Consider the following 26,536-nt stretch of genomic DNA (forward strand, 5'->3'; position numbering starts at 1 on the left):
AACTTAATCTCTTAACAAAATCTCTAGCTAAAAAAGATATTAATGCAAGTATCAATTTCAAATGTAAAATTGTGTGTATATAAGAGGTAACATAGTGGTTTATCGAGTATCTTTTTGCAGACTTATTTATTATGATTAAAATAATACAAAGAATATGTAAAAATACATATATTCTTCCATGAACAAAAAGTATGACTCATATTTCAACATATTAACACATTAAAACATTCAACTTTTGACCAATTAAGTCGTGATCCTTGGTTACTTAGCTGCAATTTTAGTGTAGACTGAACCAAACGTAAAAACATTCCAGTCTTCGAAGACTATATGTATTTTTACATATTCTTCGTATTATTTTAATCATAATAAATAAGTCTGCAAAAAGATACTCGATAAACCACTATGTTACCTCTTATATACACACAATTTTACATTTGAAATTGATACTTGCATTAATATCTTTTTTAGCTAGAGATTTTGTTAAGAGATTAAGTTAATAATATATGTTGAGATATCTTATTTTTTCTTGTAAAAATTGACATTTTTTGATTTTCAAAGCCTTAAAACCTAAAATAATGAATTAGCGTGAAGCTTCACGACATAGTTTTAATAGTAGCGCGAACAATTCGCGCTGAAAGATTTTTGGTCCAAAATTAATTAATTCTAAAGTATTAATAACTAATAATAATAATAAAAAAAGACAATGTTATATATGTTAGACAAAAAATAAAATAGTATCTTTAATACCAGATGTTCCATATACGGAACAAATTAAAATATGCCTTGTGCGACTGGAACGACCAAATGTTCCGTATACGGAACATTCGAGATTTACCATAAAACATAAAAATTTTTAAATTTTTTTTTTCTATTCATATTTAAATTTAATGCTTAATCCATATTCATTTTATAAAAAATTCTGTATTTTTAAATAAAAATGCAGGCTGGTAAGGGTTAACATTGATGTAATCTTCAGATATTTATGTTCTTGGGACTTAAAATTTTTCACCTTTTTTTGCTGAGTCAGCAATTATTATTTTTTTTTTAGGTGCCCCCAAATAGTCCTAACGGTCTTGTCACAGAGCACCGCGGAAGTGCACTTAACCAGAAAGTTCACGCCTTCTTCCTGATATTAGAGAGATAGAGAACAAAATCAGTAGTAAGAAAATGATTAACACGAGTTAGATTTCATTTAATGTACGACAGAACTTTTTTGTTATAACGGTTAACAAGTGAGCAGTAAAACAATCTATACAGATCAATTTCTCTAGACATGGAGCAAACTCCAAACATCTATACAGATCAATATCTCTAGACATGGAGCAAACTCCAAACATTTATATGTTTATATTTATGTAAAATAAGGATGCATAGCAAAAAAGTGCCCCTCAAATTGAGCTGACTTGTATTATTGAAGTGACAGAAAGAATATGCCATTTTGTTCAATATAAGAATTAGAAAAAAAGTGATTTGCGTTTATTAGGTTTATAGTATAAACAATTAATTTCAGCTAAATAAACCTATTTTTTTTAACTTTAGTAAAAGAGAGCAGAAGAAGACTGGCGAAACTGGCCCAATCTAATATCATAACAAGAGATAACATTCTGCAAAATTTTTTAAAATTCTGGAAAACGAGGGCTTTTTACCTTTGAGAATATAGTACCTCGGTTTTTATAGTTGTGATTGGCAAATAAGTAAATGCATATAAAATTTATTAATATTGGTGTATATCATATATATTATTTTGAGTATCTAACTTGTTTATAATTTTAAATTCTCAAAAACCTAAAAATTATGAAGTTTTTTTCAGCAAAAGCAAGAAAATTTTGTATTTATTGATTTCTAACAATTAATATAAACTTTTGTAGTCTGATTGAAGTAGTAGGCCTTTAAGACAATACAGTGAAAATTAATTGGTGGCAGAGTCGGAATAAAAATGGATACAGTTTAAAAGCCAATGCAAAACAAGAAAAAATTTAGGAATATATAATTTAAATAAATTTAACAAATTTACAACAAATATTAAACAATGACGGCAGAAACACTACGCAGAATCCCTAGAATTGTAAAATTGTTTAAAAGAATTCCGCAAAATTCAAAAACTTTTTTAGACCTAATATCATATAAAAAAACTATTAGAAAAATTTCAGATTAAACATCTTGATAGATAATATTTGCTTTCTCGTCTATTTCCTCGTTTTCCATATAAAAATCTTCTTCTAGCGGCGTTGTTGACATGTCTTTGTAATACATTACTTGACTTTTATTTTGTTCACGACGCCTCCGAATTAGAATAAATATAAGAACGATTACTATGACAACTAAAATCGATAAGAAAATTGCCAAGTATGATCCATCGCTTATTTTTGCAGCTTTATCTAAAATACATTTTTATTTGGGTGTTTACTTAATACTACCATTTTACTGACACACACACACACACAAAGTTTTAGAACATACATTTTGAAAATCGAGTTTTTAGAGTTGGTCCTGCGTCTGGCAAAGTTATCTAAAAAGAATTAGTTATGTGTAAAAAAAAAATTTAAATCAAGAAAAATATTAACAAAGCAAAAATACAAATAACAAAATTAACTTTTTTTTTACCAAAACATTTTTATCTTTTAACTTTTCGAACTTTAAGGCAGGTGACATACTTTGTTTTTCTTTTTTTTGAGTAGCTGCCTGAGCAGTTGCTTGGGTAACCTTTAGAGTAGTGATTTGAGTACTCTTTTGAGTACTCTTTTGAGTGGTTGCTTGAGTAGTTAATTCTAATACATTAATAGAAGTACGTATAATTGGTGTTCCCATGCAAACCGTTTGATTTAAATACATGCCACGTGGACACTTGCAGGAAATAATACGCTTTTTCCCATCATTTCCAAGTAAACATAAATGGCTGCATGTGTTGTTGAAATCACATGGATTTACGCCTATAATTGGAAAAAATAATTAACAGTCTTTAAAAGTGAGTTGCACTGCTGAAATAGCTGCAAAATAAGGTTTAAAAAGATTTAATTTATTTAAAAGTTTTCATTTTGAGATCAAATGTTCTAAAATTGTCATAGAATTAAATCTTTTGAATAAACTGTTATAAAAAATGCAACAAGAAAAATTTATTTTTACCTCTTTTGTTATTAGACATATTATTTTAAGATACATTTATAAGATATGCTTTTAGCTTATATCTAATGTTATTTGTTTGTTGTTGTTTGTTAGTATGGAGACATTAAAATATTTCAACAGTAAATAAACCGTCTTTAATATGAAAGTTGAAACAAGCAGCTTTTTTTAAATGTTTTCATTTATTAGTTAGGTAAACTTATATCTGAATTTATAAACATAAAATAAATAACTAAATATATAAAACAATAATGGTTTCACCAATATATTATAAGCATTAATAAATAAATGTTCTTGTAATCAATGTGCTGAATGAACAAACTCCATCAGTGAGCAAATTATAGTATGCGAGGGTTATGTGGAAAGAAAAAATTTAAAACATTAAAAATTTTAAAAAGGTAAAATTTAACATAAAATAAGTTGTCTAGCAAACTTAATTTAATTTACCTAAAGGTTGTCTAGCTGGATGAAAAACTTTTACATCCATTGGAGCAAATAATCCAGACTTCAAAGGTAGAAAGTTCTGAGATAAATTATACTTTGATAAAGAGTCTATACTACTAATTTTCCAGTCTGAAAAATATAATTGATCTTGAAAACCATCCAATGAAAACGGATGCATTTCACCTGAATATTAAAATTTAAACTTTTAGTTTAACTTTAATTTTTTTTTTTAATGTTATATGTGTATTTTCTCAAAATTCTTATTAATTTTAACTAATTGATATAAATAGTTATTTACTGAACATTATGCATAATTTAGTTGTAACCTTATAATAACAATCTACTAACCTAACATTCTCAACAGTTTTCGATTCTTTCCATCAAAATCAATAACTTCAAGTCTTTTAAGTTTTGCACAAATCCAGTATAACTTACGCTGAATCAGATCCAGAGTTAGACCATTTGGCCATATAATATCCTTATCAACAATGCTTTTACGTGTTTCCTTATTACCGTCCATAGAAATTCTAGAAATAACGGCAGAATCACCCCAGTCACTCCAGTATATTAACCTAAATACATGTTTCAAGTGTATTATTTAGTTTTGTTGATTTATGCTTTAGAAAAGACATCAATAATTAAATAAAGGATTCCATACCCTTCAAATGGATCCAATGATATAGCCCTAGGTTCCAACAAATCAATGGTGACCAAATCAGCATTATTTTTCCCACTTAGATCTGCAACCTCAATAGTTTTGTATCCTGCATCTGTCCAATAAAGCTTTCCTGTTAGCCAATCAACAGCCAAACCATCTGAAGTGTGAGTATTCTTAACCAAAATTTCTGGCCTCATCTGATTTGAACCAATGATAGCTCTGTTGATTGTTTCTTGGACAACATCAGTCCAATAAATAAAATTATTATGAACATCAAAATCAATGCTAACAGCCCCCTCTAAACCATTAACTGCAATATCATACTCATGTCCACTTAATGAAAATTTACGAATATCTCTTCTATTTGCAAAATAAATCCAGCCTTCAACACCTAGAATTTCAATACTTAAAACATAGAAAGAAAAGAAAAGTTAGTGGTGCATCAAATAAAGTTTATTTAATAATTACTTACTAGTTTTGCATGAAACTTTGTCTAGCTGCATTACAAAATTTTCAGTACAAGAACAATAATAGCTTCCATTTGTATTATGACATATTTGATGACATGTACCATGTATTTCACATTCATTAATATCTTCACACGTTCTTCCATCATTAGATAAAGTATAACCTTAAAATTAAAACTTAAGTACTAACATTAATAATAGTATTTTAAAAACAGAACTAAATGTACAAAAGCTTAAAGTCATTGTTTTTAATGACAAAATATGAAAGCAGTTAAGTTAAAAGAAAAATTCTTGTGGCAGATCCCTCTTGTGCTGTCTTAAAAAAGACTACAGTTTTAAATGTCAATAAATCAATAAACAATAAATGAATAAAAAACAACATTTTGTATTAAAGTTTTATTTTAACAAACAAGCTTTTCAACAAAAAGTAATAATAAACAACAACATTTTGTATTAAAGTTTTATTTCAATAAAAAATCTTTTTAACAAAAAGTAATAAGAAAAACTGTTTTAAAAATAAACTTAATGCTTTATGTATAACTTAGCCTTACACAAAGTAGCCTTGCATAAAGTTATGCAACCTTAATGTCAAAATAAACCTATAATTTATTATACTTAAAGCTATTTTATATTAGATGCAAAAAATCTTTAAAGCAAAACAAATGTCAGTATTATTTGTTAGTTCTTACAAAAGTAAAAAATACTTCTAAGAGTTTTCAGAAATAGTACCATTTTCGGGTACAGCCAATATAATCTTACAATATAATCAGAAGTGTGTTTTAATAGAATATTAAAAAAATACCTGGTTTACATGAACAAACATAACCAATTTTCAAATTAGTGCAAATATGGTTGCAATGACCATTGTTATGCTCACATTCATTAATATAGCAAGAATTTGATTCATCTTCACCATTAGGACAGTCACTTTTTTTGTCACATACATTTTTCCAATCAATACAAGTCTTATTATCAGAACATTTAAAATGGTTTGTAGTGCAAATTTCACTTACAGTATCTGAAAAATATATTTAAATATATTAAATTTTAAACAGTTAAAATTAACACCAAAAAACTAAATTTAAATCTTATAATATCTCTATATACCACAATCATCTTCATCTGAGCCATCTGTGCAATCAAGTAAACCATCACATCTATATTTTGGCAATAAGCATTGCTCTCCATGTTTACATTTAAAATTATTATGATCACACAACAATAAATCTACAAAATAAAACATAAAAAAATAATGATACAAAAATGAAAAAAACTATAATATGCCACCCCTTGTTTTTAATTAAATTTTTTTTCCCACCCAGATCTAGGCAACTTGCTCACTGACCATTGAAATTGATAACAAAACATCTTTCCAACTTCGATCAGCTAAAAGCTTCAAATTATCTATACCTAATCATAGAACTGTTTGTTATAAGCATGAATCAATTAAATGCACATGGAATAGCCTCCCCTCACATTTAAAATCTCTCTCTAAATTTTCCAAATTCAAAAACAGTCTATTTAATTTTTTATTAAACAAGTATTCTTCCTAATTTCTATGCTACTCTACTGCTAACTATCTACTAGTCATCTTAACCTTATTCACTTCAATGCTAGTCTATGACTACTAATACTTGATCTTTTCTAAAATTCTTTTCTACTACTTTCTTAATTTCAATGCTGATTATTATTACTAATACTTGCTCTTTCTTAACCTTTTCTCAAATTAATATCACTATTCTATTTCCAACTCTCACTATTATAAATATTGCTATTTTTTATTATTGTTATTATTATTATTGTTGCTATTGTTGTTATTATTACCATCAATATTATTGTTATCATTACCATTAATATTATTATTATTTTTATTATTATTAATAGAATTGTTATCTTTATCGATAACATTAATATTATTTTGATTATTATTACCAATAACTGGAGTTTTTATTATTATTGCCTATTATTATTACCGATACTTATATTACTATATTATTTAAAATGTTGTTACTGTATATTATTATAATCTACTTCTCTTTTATTGCTATATTTTAATTAGGTATATAAAAGTCTTTTATTCTAGATAGATGTATAAAAGTAATTTGAATTTTGTCCTAAATTATCAAACTTCTTACTTAATTATTATTCCAAAAGTTTTTCGTTTAAGTATTGTACTGTTTTACGTTTTTTTTGTTTGTTTTTTGTTTTTTTAGTCCGGTGTTTTAGTTTCTTATTATGGTGTTTACTAAAAATTAGTACTTGTACTATATGTAAATATTCCATGAAATGTAAAATCTATTTCCCAGTATATTAGAGCCTTTAGATTATTTTATTATTAGAAAAATAAATCAAATAAAGTAAAAACAAATCTTAAATAAAAAAGCATTTTACAAAGCATTATTTTATAACTACACAATAACTATGAAAAGCAAAAAACAAAAACAAAACAAAAAAAATTTTTAATAAGTACACATATGATAAAATATTTATTGAAGATTTTTTTTTTAATATTTAATATTTGTATTTCATTATTTTCTCTCTCTTTTTCATCTTATTTATTTTTTAATAAACTCAATAAGTTCACACGACCAGTATAAAAAACTAAATCTTTGTTCATAAACAAAATTTCTCGAAATAAACTCATGTAAAAAATAACCTGTTATTTTTTACATGAGTTTATTTCAAAAATAACTTGTTTTATCTTTAGTTTTACATTTTTAAGTAAAATCTAAAAACAAGATATAAAATTTGGTTAAGTATTAATTATGCAAATTCTTTTATACAAAATTATTATGAAAATAAAAGAACTTTTTTATGTAAAATAAGAGTTGCATCAATTATTTTTTTAGCTTAAGTATATAAGTAGTACAAGCAGTTAGTTTATCATAAAAAGTGAGTTAGTTTATTTATATAGTAAGTTAGTGAATATATAGAAAGTTAGTATATATATTAGTGTATATATAGTAAGTTAGTTTATCAAAAAAAGTTGAATAAAATCTGTTTATCATAAAAAGTCATTAAATTTTTTTCCTTGAAATTACAAAGATTTATGTTTTTAAGGTATGTAAATAAGGTTATATACCTTAAAAACATTTCTAAAAAGTATCAAACTTAATCATTAAAGCTTAATTACTTTTTATCTAAATTGACGCTCTCTCGAAAAGAGATTATTATTTCAAAAAATTTGTCTTTTTAATTAAAAGCAAATTTGCATTTTTGACTAACACTGAAATAAAGACAAAATAAAAAGAAAAGGTAGCCTAAATATTACAAACCAAACATGAAACTAAAGATTTTGAAGAGTAAAAACCAATTGAAATCATACCAGAGTGAAACAAAGACAAATGAAATGAGTAAAAACAAAAAAGTATAATAATATTATAAAAACTGCTTTTAATCCCAACAAAGCTTGTAGATTCATGTTTTTCTTAAAAGATTCGTAAATTTATTGAAAATCTCAATCAAAATGCAAGCATTGTAGTAAAACAATATTACACTGGTCATAAAACATTTTTATAGCACAACAAATATTGCAAAAAATATTTTATAATAATATTGAAAAACAACTAAAGCCACAGGATACTTTTAAAATTTGCCAAATTAATCAAATACATTTCTACACTTTAAATTTGACACACAACAGTGCAGCAACAATGCATTAAGTTATAAAGTTAGTCCAATTTATTTTAACATCTCACTAACTTTCAACTATTTTTAAAATTAGTAAAAAAGATATTTAAAAAATTTAGTAAAAAAGATATTTAAAAAATTTTTAAAAAAGATAATATTTGTTTATATTTTAAAAATATCTTCTAAAAAAGAAACTTAAAAAAAAAACTTTTAACAATTTCTAAAACAGTTTACTTGACATTACATTGAGAATAGTAAAAAACAGTTTCTTCTCGAAAAAAACATTACACAAAAAAACCAATAAGAAAAAAAAGACTTTTTATTTTTATTACCTGGAGAGATTTCAAAAATGCAAAAAAAATCATACCACAGCCAATTTCATCTGACTTATCAGTACAATCATCTTTAAAATCACACTTCCATTTTGATTTAATACATTCTCCAGAATGACATTTCCATAAACCATCACTACATTCAGGAGTATGCAATGTTTTATTGTGACAATTCAATTCATCAGAATTATCACCACAGTCATTATTTTTATCACATAGCCAACCGCTTGGAATGCAACGCTTATTTTGGCACGTATATTCATCATTAGTACAAGTGATATTAACTCCTAAGCAAGAAAGTTAACAAATACATTAGCATAAATTGTAACATTATTTAAAAAAAAAAAATTTTTGCTTGGGGTTTACTAAAAATGGCTTTAAAGGCTCTCAAATCATGTGGGCCCCCTCCACACACACATATATGTATCTATATTTATATATACAGGGGTGTACCCTTTAGTTACAAAGATATTGGTAAAAAGATAGCTATAAATACAACTTTTAAAGATCATTATTTTTGTTGTAGTCAATATTTGTTTTGTGTTATTTATTTTTTGTAAATCTTAACAAAAGTTTCATTAAGTGAAGCAAAAAAGTTGAAAGCCAAAACCGCAAAAAAACTTTTTATAAAAAGAAAAATATTCTATTATTCTCTCAACCTTCAATTAAATTTAATTTAATTGAATGTTTAAAACATGTTTTTAATGTTTTAAACATTTTTCATTATACTAAAACTTGTTTTTTTTTTTAGAAAAAAAAATTTCCGCAAGTATCATTAATGCATTCTAATAATGATTTTTTATGTGCATCTTAATGACGCTTTTTATTTTGTTAATTTTGTTTGATAAAGTTAAAATAAAAATTTGTTTTACTAATGAAAAACAAAAGAGATTCAGTGTTATTAATGTTTCATTCATTTAACCAAAACTTAAGAACTGCAAATTTAAATATAATTTTACAAATCAGATTAGGTGTCACTCATATAGTCAAAAACTAGTCTAAGGAGTGACACCTAAATAAAATAAACAAAAAATAAAATCAACAACAACAACATTATTAAATAATACAAAAAATAAATTAACACAATTTAAAAAAAAAAAAAAAAAAAAAACAATTAAAATATAAAATACAGCTAATAATTTTAATAATACAGTTAAAATAATTTGATGATAATATATAACACAATATATAATAACAATGATAGAGTTTACATTACAATAACAGTAATATAATAGAAAATAATATTGATAATAATGATAAAAACAACAAAACAACAATAACAATAAACAAATAAAATCAAGCAATAATATTATGACCATTATCATCAAATACAAAACCTCATCCTCAGATACAAAAAACAAGTAACAAACGAAATCTAAGTAACTATAATTGTTTAAAAATTTTGGATACTGCTTCTAACAAAAACAAATTGAAAATTAAAGAAGCACTTCATATTAAGTAAGAAAACCCATCATTAAATAAACAAACTGTTCATTATAATATAAATTTGTCTATCTAGTTTTTTTTTAATTTAATTATAATTTTATTTTTTTGCACATATATTCTTTAAGAACAGAGCAATAATAAATTTATTGCTCTGTTTTTTAAGAACAGAGCAATAATAAGTTAGTAAAAATACTTATCTAATAATATCAAATAATATTAATAATATTAGTAATATATATATATATATATATATATACATATATATATATATATATATATATATATATATATATATATATATATATATATATATACATATATATATATATATACATATATATATATATATATATATATATATATATATATATATATATATATATATATATATATATATATACATATAGATATATATATATATTTATATATATATATATATATATATATATATATATATATATATATATATATATATATATATTTATATATATTAATGTATGTATGCAAGCATGCATGTATGTATGTTTGTATGTATGTATGTATGTATGTATGTATGTATGTATGTATGTATGTATGTATGTATGTATGTATGTATGTATGTATGTATAAAGGTAGTCTCATGTGGCTGTCATATGAAAAATAAATTAAATTAAGTATATAGATGAGTGACTGTATAAAAAAAATTTTTTTTAGTTTGAAAACAAAAGTCAGATAGTGTTCGTGACCTGTTTTCAGAAAAATTTGAAAGGTATTTTTACAGTTTACAGAGCAGAAATAAACCGGGTAGTTTCATAAGTACAATACTGATATTTACAATAAAAGAATTTTTTCATATATTGAAGGAATTATGTAACATCTATCCAATAATATAAAAATCACAACCATAAAAAGTTAGGTTAACTAACAATAATAATATTTTACTACGCCAATATTCCACCTCTCAATATTCCACCTCTAACTTGTGCATACACGTCGGTTGATCTCTCATTTTAGATTTTAGACACAAACACACACACACACACACACACACACACACACACACATATATAATTTACTTGTGTTAAACACATTGTTTAAACTTACTTGAATAAGAACAATTCTTTTCATCGCTACTGTCACTACAATCACTATGATTATCACAAATCCAATGATGATCAATACATTCCAAACCATTCAAACACTTAAACTTATCTGGTAAGCAAGTAACATCTTTTTCTAAAATTATATCGATATATTAATAGTTGATAGATGATATTTGCTATCATCTATCAACTATTGTTACTATCCATCAACATAATTGGAAAATATGTTTCTTATAATCAAACATTTGATCATATGGAATATAACTTGATTATATGAAATATATTTGATATTCAAGTTATTAACATTCATTCTATATTCTTTATAATAATTGGTACGCGTAAATCCGACCTTAACGGAGCAGTTTTCTTTTGACTTTTTATATTAGAATTAGACTTCTTCATATTCAAATTTCATGAAAAAAAGCTCTCCCAGACACCCAACTAACTCACCCAAAATAGGTACCTATTTTGGACTTGATTTCCACTATACACCCCGGTAGTAGGGGGAAGGCATATCATAATAAAAATTTAAATTTCAGTAATGTTTAAATTGTATATATAAAATATATAAAATTAAAAACTATAAAAACAAATTCAAATTTTCAATATAGAAATTAAAATTAGCTTTAGAAAAACCTAGATTATATTTAAGGGTGTTATACAGTACCTACTCATATTATTAGACTCAAGCTCAATTTTTAGCTTTTTGTCTTTTTTGTGTGTCTAAAATGCAATACAAGCAATCGCAACTTAATTTTTTTGTTATATAATCTATATATTATTACATACAAAGCATATTAAGAAACTTAATACTTGGTTGTGAGCCCTTTTGACTCTATAAGAGCTTTGACACGCCTTGGCATACTATTTATGCACTTTGAGGTCAATGCTTTAACTTCTGGATCTCGAACCCATACATCAATCAGTTGTTCTGTAAGCTTCTGTTTACTCGTTATTATTTCCGCACTGATTTTACGTTTTACTAGCTCCCACAGATTTTCAATAGGATTCATATCTGGAGAATTTCCAGGCCAATCAAGAAGCTCAATACTCTCATTAGCAAGAAATGTCTTTATGGATTTTGCAGTATGGCAAGGAGCACCATCTTGCATAAAAACTATTTTTTCACCATTAGGAAACCACTCTCGTATCTGTGGAATCAGGGTGGTCTGTAGGACAGTCTTGTACTGATCTTGCTTCATTGTCCCTTGTACAATGTAAAGTTGACCGGTACCCCTGCTTGATATGCATGACCAAACCATTATGGATGCTGGGTGCTTTACCTTGTTTACGATACATTCTGGCTTGTGTTGTTCTCGTGGTCTGCGGCGGACAAATGTGGCTTTGTCTTCTAAAGTTTGAAAGGTAGATTCATCGCTGAATACAACCTGAATATAGCAATAATTATTGATGTTTAATAATATTTAAAGTATTAGTAAAATCAATTGGGGTAAGATATTAATGCAAAAGCGTCTTTTGAAAACTTGTAATAATAAAATATTGTTTGTTTAAGTTTCAGGAGAGAATAAATAGAAAATCTACCTTATTCCAGTCATCCTGAGAAAAAGAAGAGTGTTTTTTAGGCCAAGCAAGACGTTTTTTAATCATCGCAGTGGTAAGTTTTGGTTTCTTCAGTGGCTTTCTGCACTTGAATCCTAACTCGTAACTTCGCCTTCTTAAAGATCCAAGTGAAATGTTGATTCCTTGGTCTTTCAAAACGCTTTTCAGTTTTATTGCTGGCATCTTACGATTTTGCTCAATAACTTTTTTGATCTTTCTATCATCTCTAGCACTTGTTATTCTTTTTCGGCCACAGCAGCCTGTTCACTGTGCTTCTAATTTGACCCCCATTTTGAGTTTAGAATTTATTCTTCTAACTGTAGCCTGTGAGACTTTGACAATTTTGGCAATATTTCTTTGACTGTGATTTGTTTCTTGCAGAAGAACAGCTACTTTAGCTAATTTACGTGGGGAAACATCACTAGCTCTACCCATTATTAATCTAAAAACCACAACAACATTTAATAAGTTATTATATGACAGGGATTCTTTAAAAAAACACTTAAAAACAACTGAAATTTCATTATTTGAGTTTTTAAGACAGTCGACAATAATTTAGACATATAATTTGAACATATAAAGACATATAATTTGAGTTATGAAAGATAAAAATAACTGAATGTTTTTAATTTTATATTTTTAAAATTTACCATACCTTTTATAAAGTTGAAAATATTGTTAAAAAGTGTATATATTTCATAAATGTTTTTAATCTAAAACAAAAAATGAATGACAGGAAGTTATATTACATATAAATAATAAAAAGTAAACAGCAATAACCCCTACCTAACAAAGAAAATCCAAAAAAGTAACAAAATTTTGAATTTTTTTTTTGAGTCTAATAATTTGAGTAGGTACTGTAGACGCCCTTCCGATGCCTTGCATACGTCGTTTGTATATCCTTATTCTCCTTTTTAAGACCTTTCTTTTGATACTAAGTATATAACAATCTAGTATTTTGATTAATTTAAAAATTTCATGTCACATACCTGATAATAGTTTGCATTATTTAGAAAAAAACTTTGTGTTGCATTTTATTCAGCATTAGTCATATGGGTTTTTTTTGGTAATAATATAAATTATTATTGAAAATATAAAATCAATATTTATAACTTGAAAATTTCTGAAACATCGTGAAAGAATTAAAATAATTCAAAACGAAAACTTGTTATGATGACTATACATGAGAAACTTTATAGACTTAATGCTTTAAATTAAAAGTTGTTTTGCGCATATTTTCATCATTCATAAAAGAGTTTTTTTTAATCTTGTTTTTCAAAAAATTGGTTTCGAAAAAAAGCATACATTTTGAAAAACTGGTTAGCAATTAAGTCGGCATTTATTTCCGCTAACTTACATGTTTTCCCCTTTATTTTTATAAATGATAAATAATCATTGCTTATCATAGAGAGTTTTATACTGATCAAAATTCGCATTAAGACATAAATTTAAAAATGAAAAAGATAACATATTAAGAATAAAAAAACTTTTAAAAAAGTAAATATTAAAAGCGAGTTCTTTATTTGTTTGTTTTTTGTATAAATGTAAATATAGACTAAAACTAGTTCTCTCATAGCACAGAAAAAACGGAATTTATCTCACCAAAGTTTTGTTTAAAAATAAAACATTTGAATTAATCAATATAGATTAGAGTTTTTTAAATCTAACCAGCTGTATGTCAAATGTTGTACTTTTTTCATAAGAATCAGTAAATGCAATTGTCTTAAATAAGAAAAACATATTTAAATTTGAAATTATTCATTGTTTTTCGCTTGCAATAAGTTTTCAGAAATATAAAATTTAACCTAAAAGCTTGCATAAATGTTTGTTTTTCATTATTTAATGTTTTAATCTTCGTTGAACAATAAAAACTTTTGTTTCTAAATAAGAGATATATCAACTATGAAGCTAAATATCATAGCTAAATTAAGTAATTTAAAATATTTAGTAACGCTTCATAAATCCCTCATAAATAAACAAAAAACTTTTCTAGTTATATTGAATTAAAGATTTTTTTTAATTGTTATTATTGTATATTTTAAAGAACTTACGTTGAGTAAGTTGTAATTTATAATTCTTGAAATAAATCATTCCAATAATTATACTACTTTCCCGATGTAATTTTATTTCTTTTATCATTATAACAGTTATTTCTGGTTTACTTTTGTTGAGCATTAAATACATCCGAAATCCGAAAGTATTTAATTGCTATTTTGCTAAAATTACCAAAATAATTGGTAAAGCTAATAAGGTTTTGATTTTGGTTACCTTTTAGTTCAAGATTTTGATGATTGGCATGACATAAAGCACTAAACTTTTTATCCAAATGGCGATTTATTGACAAAATATAGCTAACTGGGGTAAAAACATTTTAAAAAACCAGGCAGATTCAAATCAGTTCACATTTAAATTAAAATAATAATAATAATAATTAATCAAAAACCACGTTACATGTTTTATATCAAAATAAAGTTTTATCAAACCTTTGCAATCAGACTCATCGCTGTTATCCCCGCAGTCATTAGAGTTATCGCATTTAAAATGAACAGGAATGCACTTTAAATTAGAACATTTAAAATAATCATCCTGGCAATTCGATTCAGGTTCACCAACAAGCTCTATAAAGGTTTTTTTGTAATAAAGTTTAAATTTAATCAAAAACCAAATATGATATATACATTTAAAAAAAAGTTACCTTTGACAATCAGAAAGTTACAAAATAGAGAAAATATAGCAATTACCAACTTCATTTTGATTTGGGTTGAAAAAAATCTAATAAGAAACAAAAATATTATTCCTTTTGACTTTCTTATCACTAACAAAGGTATCCAAAAATACCCTACCAAAGTTGGAGCATCGTTTTTAGTTCAATATTAAATTTCTAACCGAAGATATTGCACAAAAAGTTTTTAGTATTGGGAAAAATAAAGCAAAATGATGACCCCTTAGTGCAAAAACCTATTTTGTACATAAATGGCTACTTAATATTTTCTTTAGTTTTGCTTCTCTTAAAATATACTAAGAAATTAGATTCTTTATAGTTATTTTTATTATATATTTTTTTATAAAAACAATCATTAAGGGATCGTTTATAACTTCATGATCGTTGGGAAGCAATAATAATAAATAAAACTGTTAAGATATATTTATGAAAAATACGCTAAATGATATTTTAATTACAACAGGGAATTAGAGGATTAAACCGTTATAATGTAAAGGGTCCCTGCTAAAGAGCTTTTAAAAAACGCTAAAGAGCTTTTAAAAAACCATTAGATTTGGAAGTAATTCACGTTACGTTTTGTTTATAAATAGTGTAACTAACAATAAAGTTGTTCTTCTCAAATTGAAACTTTTTTTTTTCAAATGTGAATCTATTTTTAAAATGATATAAAGCATTAAAAAAATAATTAAAAGGTTATAATGACGATTACAAAAATTATCTTTGAAGCAAAACTCAAATATGAACTTATATTAAATGTTTTAATCGTGGTTTTATTACTTATTAGTTTTGTTTGTAACTATATAAATTTTTTTTTATCACATGGGTCCTCTATATTACCTTAATTCAACAATGCGGGAATTACCAGAAACAAATGTCAATTAAAGTTTTTAAAGTTTTTTGTAATGAAAGTTTTATAAATTTACAAACATAATTTTGTAAAACTCGTCAGAAAAATATATCTTACCAATGCTAGTATTTAAAAACTAAATACAATAAAAATACTTCATAAAATTAAAATACGCGCAAATTCAGCTTAAACGAATTTTTTTTTGTGCATAAGGTTTTTGTCTATTGTAGAAGTTACAAAACGCCCAATTACTCATCCCTTTTTCATATTTGAAGTCTCCGAATTTATATTCTTTTATTGAAAAATCAAGTTTTAACATTCGAAAATCTTTGATAACAAAAGATTTTTTTTCATTTCCTTCGTAATGGAACAATATATGGTTTACAGCATAAATATTTTATTATTCTTTAAGCTTATGCAATAACATATTTTTATTTAAAAGTTTCTCAAAACCAAATGAATGAAAAATAATCGTAAAGTTCATCTTTTTCTCTTTTTTAAACCAACATAAAATAAAATAACAACAACATCAATAGTAATAATAATAAAAATAACAATAACTCTTTTAGTACGTCACCCACCCTTAAACTTGAGACACCTTGAGTCAAAAAGTTTTTCAGGATATTATAAATTTTTGAACATAAAACAAAGAAAACAAAAAACTGATAACTAAAAAACCTTTTATTTATTTATTTTAATTGGTTTAAACTTGTTTCAACTTAATGGGGTCAAACAAGATATTTAGTGAAGCATTAGCTTCACTAAAAGTCTTGTTTGACCCCATTATCTTGTTTGACCCCATTATCTTTTTTTGTTTATTTTAATCTCACAATTTTGTCAGAGCACTGCTCTGACAAAATTGTGAGATTAAAATAAACAAAAAAATTTATATATCAATTTATAAGTTCCCGAAATTTATATAAAAATTTATAAGTTCCCGACCGCTACGTAGTGAATTTAAATTTAATAGTAAAATTTATAAAATCCGAAGATCGCTATGTATTGACTACATAGCAGTTAAAATAGTAATGTTAATTTTTAGGTTTAGATTATTAAGATTCTAATTACTTAATAGTTCATTACCAAATCTATCATTTAGACTAATGTCTATGATAAAAAAAATAAACTGTTTTTTTCTTGGGCTGTTATGTACGACATAACATTAATAAAATTTTCATCGCACAAAATTGTAATACTGAATTAACAAAAATTTTTCTTCACAACGATAGTTTGTACTGATACAGCTTCTATGAGTTTTAATAAAACAGAAGTTTTTACTTATTTCTATTCACATTACTTATTTTTCTATTCAAATTATGTTTATGAAAAAAAAATGCGGAAAAATTATAGGTAAATTTGGGTAAAATGTTAAAATGACTTAAAAAAAAAACTGATATTGTTATTGAAATGAGTTATTTTTACCACCGATTTATATAGACAAACTTCCTTTATTGAAAAGTTTTATAGAGATGTTAAAATATAAACAACGCAAAAAAAGTCATTTAGCTTATCTAAAACATGACAATAAAGTATGACATTGCAGTGCTTATGTATAAAATATATAGAAATATTATCTATATAAAATATTGTTTTTATTCATATGTTTACGCTTAGGGAAAATTAGATTCCTAATAATGATAAATCAGATATTGTATCTATTCCTAATTAATTCAACCTATTAAACAAAAATAAAAGAATATATTTGACAAAAGAAATATTTTTTAACAAAATATCCTCATATACATAACACTCCCAATTAAAAAAAACATTCTCGATTCAACAAATCAATATGATTTCTCCATTATTAGTTTTGTCATTGTTTTGTAAGAAACTTCACAAATTTAAAAAAAAAAAAGAATAACAAAATAATTTTCATGTTATTTTTTCTATTATTATTATTGACAAGATTTAAATTTCAACTAATAATTTTTTTGTGCTCTAAAGTTACGACTTTGCAAAATTTATTTTGTAAAACTTACTTGATGGTAAAAACATTACATAGTCATTACTTTCAAACACTCAAAGAATGCTAAAAAAAATTTAAAACTTATCAATGTATTTGGTGTAGGTACGGCGAACATTGTGCGATTTTTTGTTCCCAGTCTCAAAATATATCTGAAAACATCAAAAAATCTTTCTTCCGCACCTGAATAATCAAGAATAAAATAGAATACGATAATATTTTGTATTCTCTTTCATTTTTAGCAGAAAATTACTTTATATTTTTATAAAATATACTTAAAACTTATTGAATAAGTTTTGAGTATATTTTATAAACAATATAAATTAATTTTCTGTCAAGGCACCAAACTTTTGTAAAAAAGTTAACTAGGGTGGTTAAAATTGTTTGAATTTTGAATAAGATGTTTATATTAGTTTAATTATTTTCATATTTAAAACATCTCTACCATTAAATAAGTGAAAAAGTAAACAAAATTAATTGTGAACAAAATTAATTTTTAATATGAACATAAATTATTCTGAATAATTTAACATTTTAAAGTTATAACTTTTAAATACACGTGGTTAACCTTTAATCTCCAATTTTGTGAAAAACCTGTTTCCGAAAGTAAGATCTACTTGTCATAAACTGTCAATGAACAATTTATCTAAAAAAAAAAGCTAGAAATAACCTCAAAGTATATCACATATTCTACTTTAATGGGTATATCACATATTTTAAGGTAGAAAATTATAATCTTTAAGGGGGAAACCCCCTCTAAATTTACCCAAATTTTATAAAAAATATTTTTATTTATTTATGCATTTTAATGTATGCAGAATTCAAAATTATTTGTTTGTTTACTGATTTTAATCATTAAATCCTTCAAGTTTAGCTTTTTTTTAAGGTACCTTAAAATTTATATCATAGCAACGCCCATAGCAATGGTGTAGCACCTTATTAAAAATCCTCATAACTTGTGTGTATTTTTAAATAGCTGAAGTAAAATGCTTGGTTTGGCTTCTTTACTTATCCAGCGAGCGAAAAAAGTCTGGTTTATCAAGTCTGATTACAGCTTTCTGTTATTCTGAAGCTTTTAAAGTTGTCATTTTTCTTAATTTTTTAAAAAAATGAGTAAAGCGTGTAGGATAAAATCAAGAACAATAATTAAAAAAAGAGGAGAGGTTTTTTAGGGACGAAATTTAACAGTCTTGACAAAGAAAATATTGAAATGGAATTAAATGATAATCCTTCTGTAACAATTTTGATTGATTCAAATAATACAACTGTCAATAATAACTCTGTAAATAACGAATCTGAATTAAATTTATTTTCTACTTATGTCTCTGCAAAGAAGGTAAAGCCAATTGAATGTTCCAGAGCTTTTACAAGAATGACAATATCTGGATATAGGATTATAGATTGCTCTATATTATCTGACATATTTAGTGCTTTAGCATGCCCTCAATGTGGCGAGTGTTCATCCTTGTCATTGTCCGAAAAAATGCAAGACAAAAAAGGACTTGCCTCAAAGTTACTTATCAAGTGCTTTAATTGCAAATATGAAAATGAGTTTTATACTTCAAAACAATGTAACAGAGGATATGATATTAATTGTAGAACAATATACGCAATGCATGCACTTGGACAGGGACATTCTGGCATAAAAATATTCACCACTTTAATAAATATGCCACAACCAATGACTCAAAATAATTATGATAAGTTAGCTGCGAAAATAGGAGAATTGCATAAACATGTTGCTAATGATGAAGTTTTTGATATTGGTGTGTCGTGTGATGGTACTTGGCAGAGAAGAGGCTTTTCATCATTAAACGGTGTCTTTTCTGCATTATCAATGGACACTGGAAAGGTTTTGGATGTCGAACCAATGTGCAGGTTCTGCAAAGGTTGCTTTTTAAAGAAAGATCTTTTAAAAACAAACCCTACAGCCTATGCCCAATGAAGAAACTCTCAAATTTGTAAAAACAATTACAAAGGATCTGCAAGTGGTATGGAGAGCACTGGTGCAAAACGTGTGTTTTTAAGATCTATTGACAAGTACAAACTGCGATATGTGAATTTTTTAGGAGACAAGGACAGTAAAAGTTTCATTAATGCATAGATACTTACCCTGGTATTCAAGTTAATAAGTTAGAATGTGTGGAACACTATCAAAAAGTTGTTGGTACACGACTACGAAATTTAATGAAAAGAGAAAAAGGTCTTGGTGGGCGTGGTTGTCTTACAGATGCAGTAATCGATCGTCTGCAAAATTTCTTTGGTGTTGCTATTAGGCAAAATGCTGGAAACTTAGCAGGTATGAAGGCAAGCGTATTGGCTACATTATTTCATGTTGCATCTTCCAAAACAAATAACTTGCACTTTCCTCACTGTCCTACTGGCATGAATAGTTGGTGCAAGTTCAACTTTGATAAAGCAAATAAAACCAACACTTACAAACCGGGTCCAGGTCTTCCAATGAACGTAATATTTGAGAAAGAGGGTATAACTTATAAACCAGGAGGATTTTAAATGCTGTTTTTTAGATTTAATGAGGTTAATGATTGCTTTTTTATACATTTTTTGGTGTTATTTAATAAAAAAATTATTAATTTGTTTTTTTCTCAGTATGAAGTATTTAAGAAGTCGGCCAACATTGCTCGTCAACCATTCAAGAGCCATTTCTAAAATTTTCAGTGGTTGTTTATTAACTGGTATAGAGTGTTTTAAGTTGAACAGTTTTTTTTTTTTTTTTTTTTTACATCTGCTGTTTAGGCTGTTTTAGTACCATATTATTGAATATTGGACTTTGACTTCAAAATACCTAATTTTGTATTTGCAAAAAAAAATTCTGTTCAACTTAAAACACTCTTCTACTCTATATAAACAACATATAAAAATTTCAACTTGAGTTGTTTTGCTCCCTGCCCACAATATTGGCCGGCGTGAAACCTGTATTTGCTGTTTTTTGGTAATTTTTTATGGTTTCCATAGCAACATGTTACCATTTTTTTTATTTTTGTACTTTTTTTCTTATTTTTTTTTATATATGCTATTGATCTGACAAATTTTTTTTTTCTAAAAATTGATTTTAAAATTAGAGGGGGTTTCTTCTTTAAGGTAAAACATTATACCTTTAAGGTAGCAAATTACACCACATATTACCATTCTTGGTGTAATTTCCTACCTTATATATGTATCAACATGTTGTTTTAATCCGATAACTAAAAACTCTATGTACTTATATTTAATTTTTTTATTTTTGTTTTTAGGTGGCCTAAGAAATCCTATTGGTCTTTTCATAGAGCACTGCTGATGAGCATTTAATTAGAAAATTTACGCCTCCTTCTGATCCGATGACGCAACAAAATACTCAGAGCTCGCACTGAATCCTCTTGCTTATAAAGAAAACTCTTTAACCACTGCACCATGGCTGCTTTAACTTAAACCTCTTGCTTTTTAGCGGTTAGAGCGCTTTCTTAGTTAATTAACTATTGTTCATAATGCCAGCGCTCTAACCACTGCACCACGTCGCAATATGTAATCATTAGCAATGTGTACACACATATTGATAGCAATTGGTGGCTGTAGTAATATAGTTGCCGTGAAATTGTTGTTATGAAGTTGCTAGCTAAAAAGCTACGGTATGTAGCTATTAACTAGATTTAGATTCGTTTTTATGTTGTAGTTAACTACATACAGGCCCGAACCAGGCCAACTTTGCGCTTCGGGCAAGCAAATAAAATTGCGCCCCCCTCCCAAAAAAATATACAAAAAACACATTATATATATATATTTACATGAAAAAAAAATAATTATTGATAACAAAATTTATCGCATCAAGTTAAAAAAATAATTTGTCACCAATGTTTCACAAACTTCAGTTCAAGGTCACTTTTTTGGAGGCAAAGTCACTAATGACATCATCAAAATCAAGTGCGTTGGCCACTTCATGTTCAATTGAAACTACTCCCAGACAAGACAAACGTTCTTGGCCCATAGTTGATCTCAAATAGTTTTTTATGATCTTAAGTTTACTGAAACTTCTTTCACACGTGGCAACTGTAACTGGTAAGGTGAGAAAGATGCGAATATCAATTGCCGTGTTAGGATTAGCATCAGTCAATGAGTATTTATGAATGAGCTGCAAAATGTCCATCGGGCTAAATTTTTCAAAGTTTTCCATCATGGCAGCAGCTTGATATTTAAATCTGCCTTTTAAATTTTAGACAAATTTTTGGCTCTAGTCTTAAGTTCATCCACTGAACTTTTGGAGAGAGAATGTCCACTGAGGAAGTCAAAATCTGAGGATACTGCAGACATAGCTTCAAACCGCAACTCAAGTTGTGTGAGAATGCTGTCAAACACAAGGTTGCACTGGGATCCGAAATCTGTTTCTGGTGACAAACGGCAAAAGTCATCTTCAGCTTCATAAAGTGCCATATGCTTCACTTTGCGCTTTCTCTTCATAGGAAAGTCTCCTTCAATTCCAATTTGGATAGCTGTTTCTGCAGCAGCTTTGATAATGTTGTCCACCCCAACATCTCTCAGATTCTGAATGGAAGCCTTCAGTCCTTTCATTTTTTTTGCTGCAATGTCAGTTGAAATGTTTTTAGACTGAAGCAGTTTGTTTTCCCGGTCAATTAAAGAAAGAATTTGACACCAAAAATCCAACAAACACAGAAAACTGAAATCAATTTGAATGATGAGCTCTTTTGCGCTGCAAACTGAGACAGCATTTGTCTTGGGAGTCTTCAAGTTTTAGAATTATGGATTCCAAAACTTGAAGAACTTCTTTTATTTGTCTGTGTAGTGGGATGATTGCTTCTTTTTTGGCAGACCATCTTGTATCACTATTTCCCTTTAGTGAGATGGTCAATGTTTTCATCAGTTTTTCCCATCTTAAGGTAGAACTTGAGAAAAAGTTAAAGATGGCTTGAACTTTTTCAAAGAATGCAATCATGAGTGGAGAAACTTCAGCAGCATGGACACCAACAAGGTTTAAAGTGTGAGCTGCACATGGAACAAATCTTGCAAACTCATTTAGAGAATGGATGTGAGCTTGGACGCCATTATATTTTCCAGACATATTGGCTCCATTGTCGTAACCTTGGCCCCGACAATCAGAAATGCTCCGGCCATCCTTCTCCAGTTTTTCGGTGATTTTAGCTGCAAGGCCCTTTCCAGTTTTTTCGTGAGATTCAATGAAGTCCACAAAGCTTTCCTCAATTGTACAGGTTTCCTCAGTGATGTGGACATACCTGATTATTTGGGTCATCTGCTCTTTGTGGGAGGCATCTGGAGTGCAGTCAAACAAAACAGAGTAGTATTTAGCTTCTCTGACATTTGACAAAATTTCATTCCTTTCATTTTTCATCTCTCAGTTGATAACTCTCTGCAGATCAGAATCCAAGATCTTTCCTTCCTTGAGATTTTTTTCCAGATTTTTCCAATCAGAATAGCATCTTTGGTGTTCATTGCTGTTTTCGTGTTCTGGAATTCTTGGGTTTAGTTTTTTCCTGTCACAAAATCCTTTTGAAATTTCTGAAAAATTGTTGGTTTTTGTCGTTGAAAATAGCAGACAGCAAAAACAAAACAAAGAATCTTTTTTGTTGCTGTACAGCAGCCAGTAGCGAACAAATTTTTCACCATTGGGATGAATTTTTTCATACCATTTCGAGCTGAAGTGTCGCATTCTGTTGTCAAAGTCACAAAGTGTGTTTGGGAAAAATTCTCTTCTTTCTTGCTCCGGCCCATACTGAATCAAAAAGCACCTTGTTTTATCTGTCATTTTAGGCCATGTAGCTGGATCACTGTGTTGAAAGTTTTCTCCTGAGGTTGCTGAAATTTCTGAGATTTCAGGAGGAAATTCATTGTTGCCCATTTCAATTGGTTTGGAAAGCTGAGAATTTCTATCTTCTTGTGCTTCTGAATCATTTGGTCCAAATTCGTCTTGACTTTGGCCAATGAAAATCTCCTCTTCAATTAATTCCAATGGATGATATGAATTTAAGTCAGTAATTAAAGATGTAGCAGCAACTTCAGCTGTTGAATCATTATCAACTTCATTGCAAATATCCTCTGAAATAATTTGTTTTTCCACAGAAGAGTTTGTTACCAACCACTTCTTGAAACAATTTCTTAGTTTTGCGTCACTTTCAAGACGGTCTCTTCTTTTCTTCTTAAATTCAGCACCAGATAATTTTTTTGCACAATTCATTGTAAAAAATAATGTTAAAAAATACAACTTTTTAGTGTTTAAGGGCGCTCTTCTGTTTGGTAAATGAGCTTTTATTTTAAAGTTCGTCAGGAGGCGCAATTTTAATTAATTAACTTATCAACATAAAAGTGACGCCACGCAAATTAGTTTTATAATGTGAAAATAAATAAATTAATTTGGGGAATTTTGCGCCCTCCCAATTTTGGCGCCTCAGGCCGCGGCCCGGCTGGCCCCGCCCTTGGTACGGCTCTGACTACATACCTATGATTTGTAGCTATCGGTATTTTGTAGTAATGTAGCTAGCTATATATAATTGCTATATTTAAGATATACAATGCATAAATTAAGTTTTAAACATAAAATTATAGTTATTTTGTTGTGTTTTGTTTTTTACAAAATTTTAGCCAAAAAACTATAAAAAATTTTAACTGGTAAGACAATTGGCATCATTATAAATACCAAAAGCAATATCTTTCAACGTAAGTATATGTCATGAAGTAACTATTTTATATTTATATTTACACAATTATAACGAAAAATTTTAACGAAACATTTTGTTGGTACTAAACATATTTTTTAAATATGTATATTTTATATATGTATATTTATAAGCAGGAGATCCAGGTTCGAAACAAGCTCTGGACAAATTTTCGCGTCACGGTAAGGAAGGAGGCGTGAACTTCCTGGTTAAATGCACTTCCGCGGTGCTCTGTGACAAGACCGTAAGGACTTCTTGGGGCACCTAAAATAAAAAAAATAAAAAAATAAAAAAAAAAAAATATATATATATTCTTCAACCGTTAATTCAGCGTTAAGCGAAAACAATTTTTTTTTAGTTATAACTTTATTTAGGGAAAAAGTTGACGAAGTATTTATGACGTAATTTTATTTACATACATTGAAAAGTAGATTTACATAATCAAATGTTTGGAGAATTTTGGAGGATGAGTTTATTTAACAAACAATAGCAAAGGTTAACAAGCAAAAAAATATCAAAAACTGCCTGCCACTGATGCATAAAAACTAAGGATTAAATTACATTAAATAGTATTGAAGGTTCGTAATGAAAAAAATAATAATAATTTAAACAATATAATTTAAAATGGCTCTCACTAAATATCGTTTAAAACAATAGTAGTGTAAAAAGGTTGATTGTTAAAAAAATACAAAATAGTGTTTTGAAACAATTGTTAAACTAATGGGTCGATAACCGCTAAAAAGAACGTTTTAATTGATATTTAATATTTATTTAAATCAATATTTTCTTTAATAAAGATGTCTTCATCATTATGACAAACTTTTAGCTTGTAATGTTGACAAAGGTTTTTGAGTATTTTGGGACACCCTGTCCCACTGTACAAGCTCCAAAACGATTAGCAATTTTTAATGACGATTCATTATTCAACATTCTAATATTTATTTGAAATATTATTATTATCAATATTATTATTCCCTTTTTTTATTTTGACCGTTGAAAAGAATAAAAGGTAAAGTTTAATAAATTTTTTCTTTAATAAATGTAAATGCATTTTTAAATTGAAATTTTTAGTGCTATACTAAGTGCAATTTCTTTTGTTCTTTCTTTACTAAAAATAATTTTTGGTATTGTGGTTGATCCTCTTCCAGCTAATTGCTATACGGAGACCACATGCAAAAATCCGCAGAAGACAAGTTCAGCCCACTAAGAAGCATCACAACCCACCGCCACATACCAATAAGTTTAACAAGAAAGAAAAAAATGTTACGTAAATTTCAGAAGTTCGAAATCGAAGGTAATCGGAAGAAATCGAAATAAAAAGTAATCGGAGTAAGAAAGATAACATCGAGAAATGCGGGCAGACCGGTCTGAAGAAGCACAAAAACTTAAAAAACTTTCTCATCATTTCAGACTAAAATTTTTTTTAATAGACCTAATAAATTTTCTTTACTAAATAAAACTTCTAAAAAAATTGGTTTTAACTTGTTTATTAACTTAAGTTCAAAAACGACATAAATAATCCAATTTTATTATGTTTTTTTTAATTCTATTTTTGTTTTAAAGTAATAGAGATATGGAACGAGCA

The 26,536-nt window shown here is 27.1% G+C and overlaps 1 protein-coding gene across 1 annotated transcript; it reads right to left on the bottom strand.

Moving 5' to 3' along the window:
* Positions 1-1,975: 1,975 nt before the first annotated feature.
* On the bottom strand, positions 1,976-16,645 carry LOC100206613 (low-density lipoprotein receptor 2). Its single transcript, XM_065813281.1, has 14 exons — positions 16,426-16,645; positions 15,435-15,511; positions 15,223-15,357; positions 11,181-11,312; positions 8,687-8,938; positions 5,797-5,916; positions 5,492-5,707; positions 4,695-4,853; positions 4,223-4,613; positions 3,913-4,136; positions 3,568-3,747; positions 2,605-2,930; positions 2,461-2,509; positions 1,976-2,378 (listed from the first exon to the last, which is right to left on the bottom strand). Exons 2-14 carry the CDS (start codon positions 15,487-15,489, stop codon positions 2,152-2,154), a joined length of 2,466 nt encoding a protein of 821 aa, XP_065669353.1. The 5' UTR covers positions 15,490-15,511; positions 16,426-16,645; the 3' UTR covers positions 1,976-2,151.
* Between the last annotated feature and the right edge of the window lie 9,891 nt (positions 16,646-26,536).

The sequence above is a fragment of the Hydra vulgaris genome, chromosome 12 (genome assembly GCF_038396675.1).
Source record: "Hydra vulgaris chromosome 12, alternate assembly HydraT2T_AEP".
NCBI classification, from domain to species: domain Eukaryota; kingdom Metazoa; phylum Cnidaria; class Hydrozoa; order Anthoathecata; family Hydridae; genus Hydra; species Hydra vulgaris.

What these genes read in the sequence shown, in the direction of transcription:
- LOC100206613 (XM_065813281.1), bottom strand. Translation starts at nt 15,489, where the DNA reads ATGAAGTTGGTAATTGCTATATTTTCTCTATTTTGTAACTTTCTGATT. An exon ending in TAACTTTCTGATTGTCAAAG is followed by an intron (nt 15,358 to 15,434) that starts GTAACTTTTTTT and finishes AAACCTTTATAG; the next exon opens with AGCTTGTTGGTGAACCTGAA. An exon ending in CGATGAGTCTGATTGCAAAG is followed by an intron (nt 11,313 to 15,222) that starts GTTTGATAAAAC and finishes ATATAATTTTAG; the next exon opens with AAAAAGATGTTACTTGCTTA.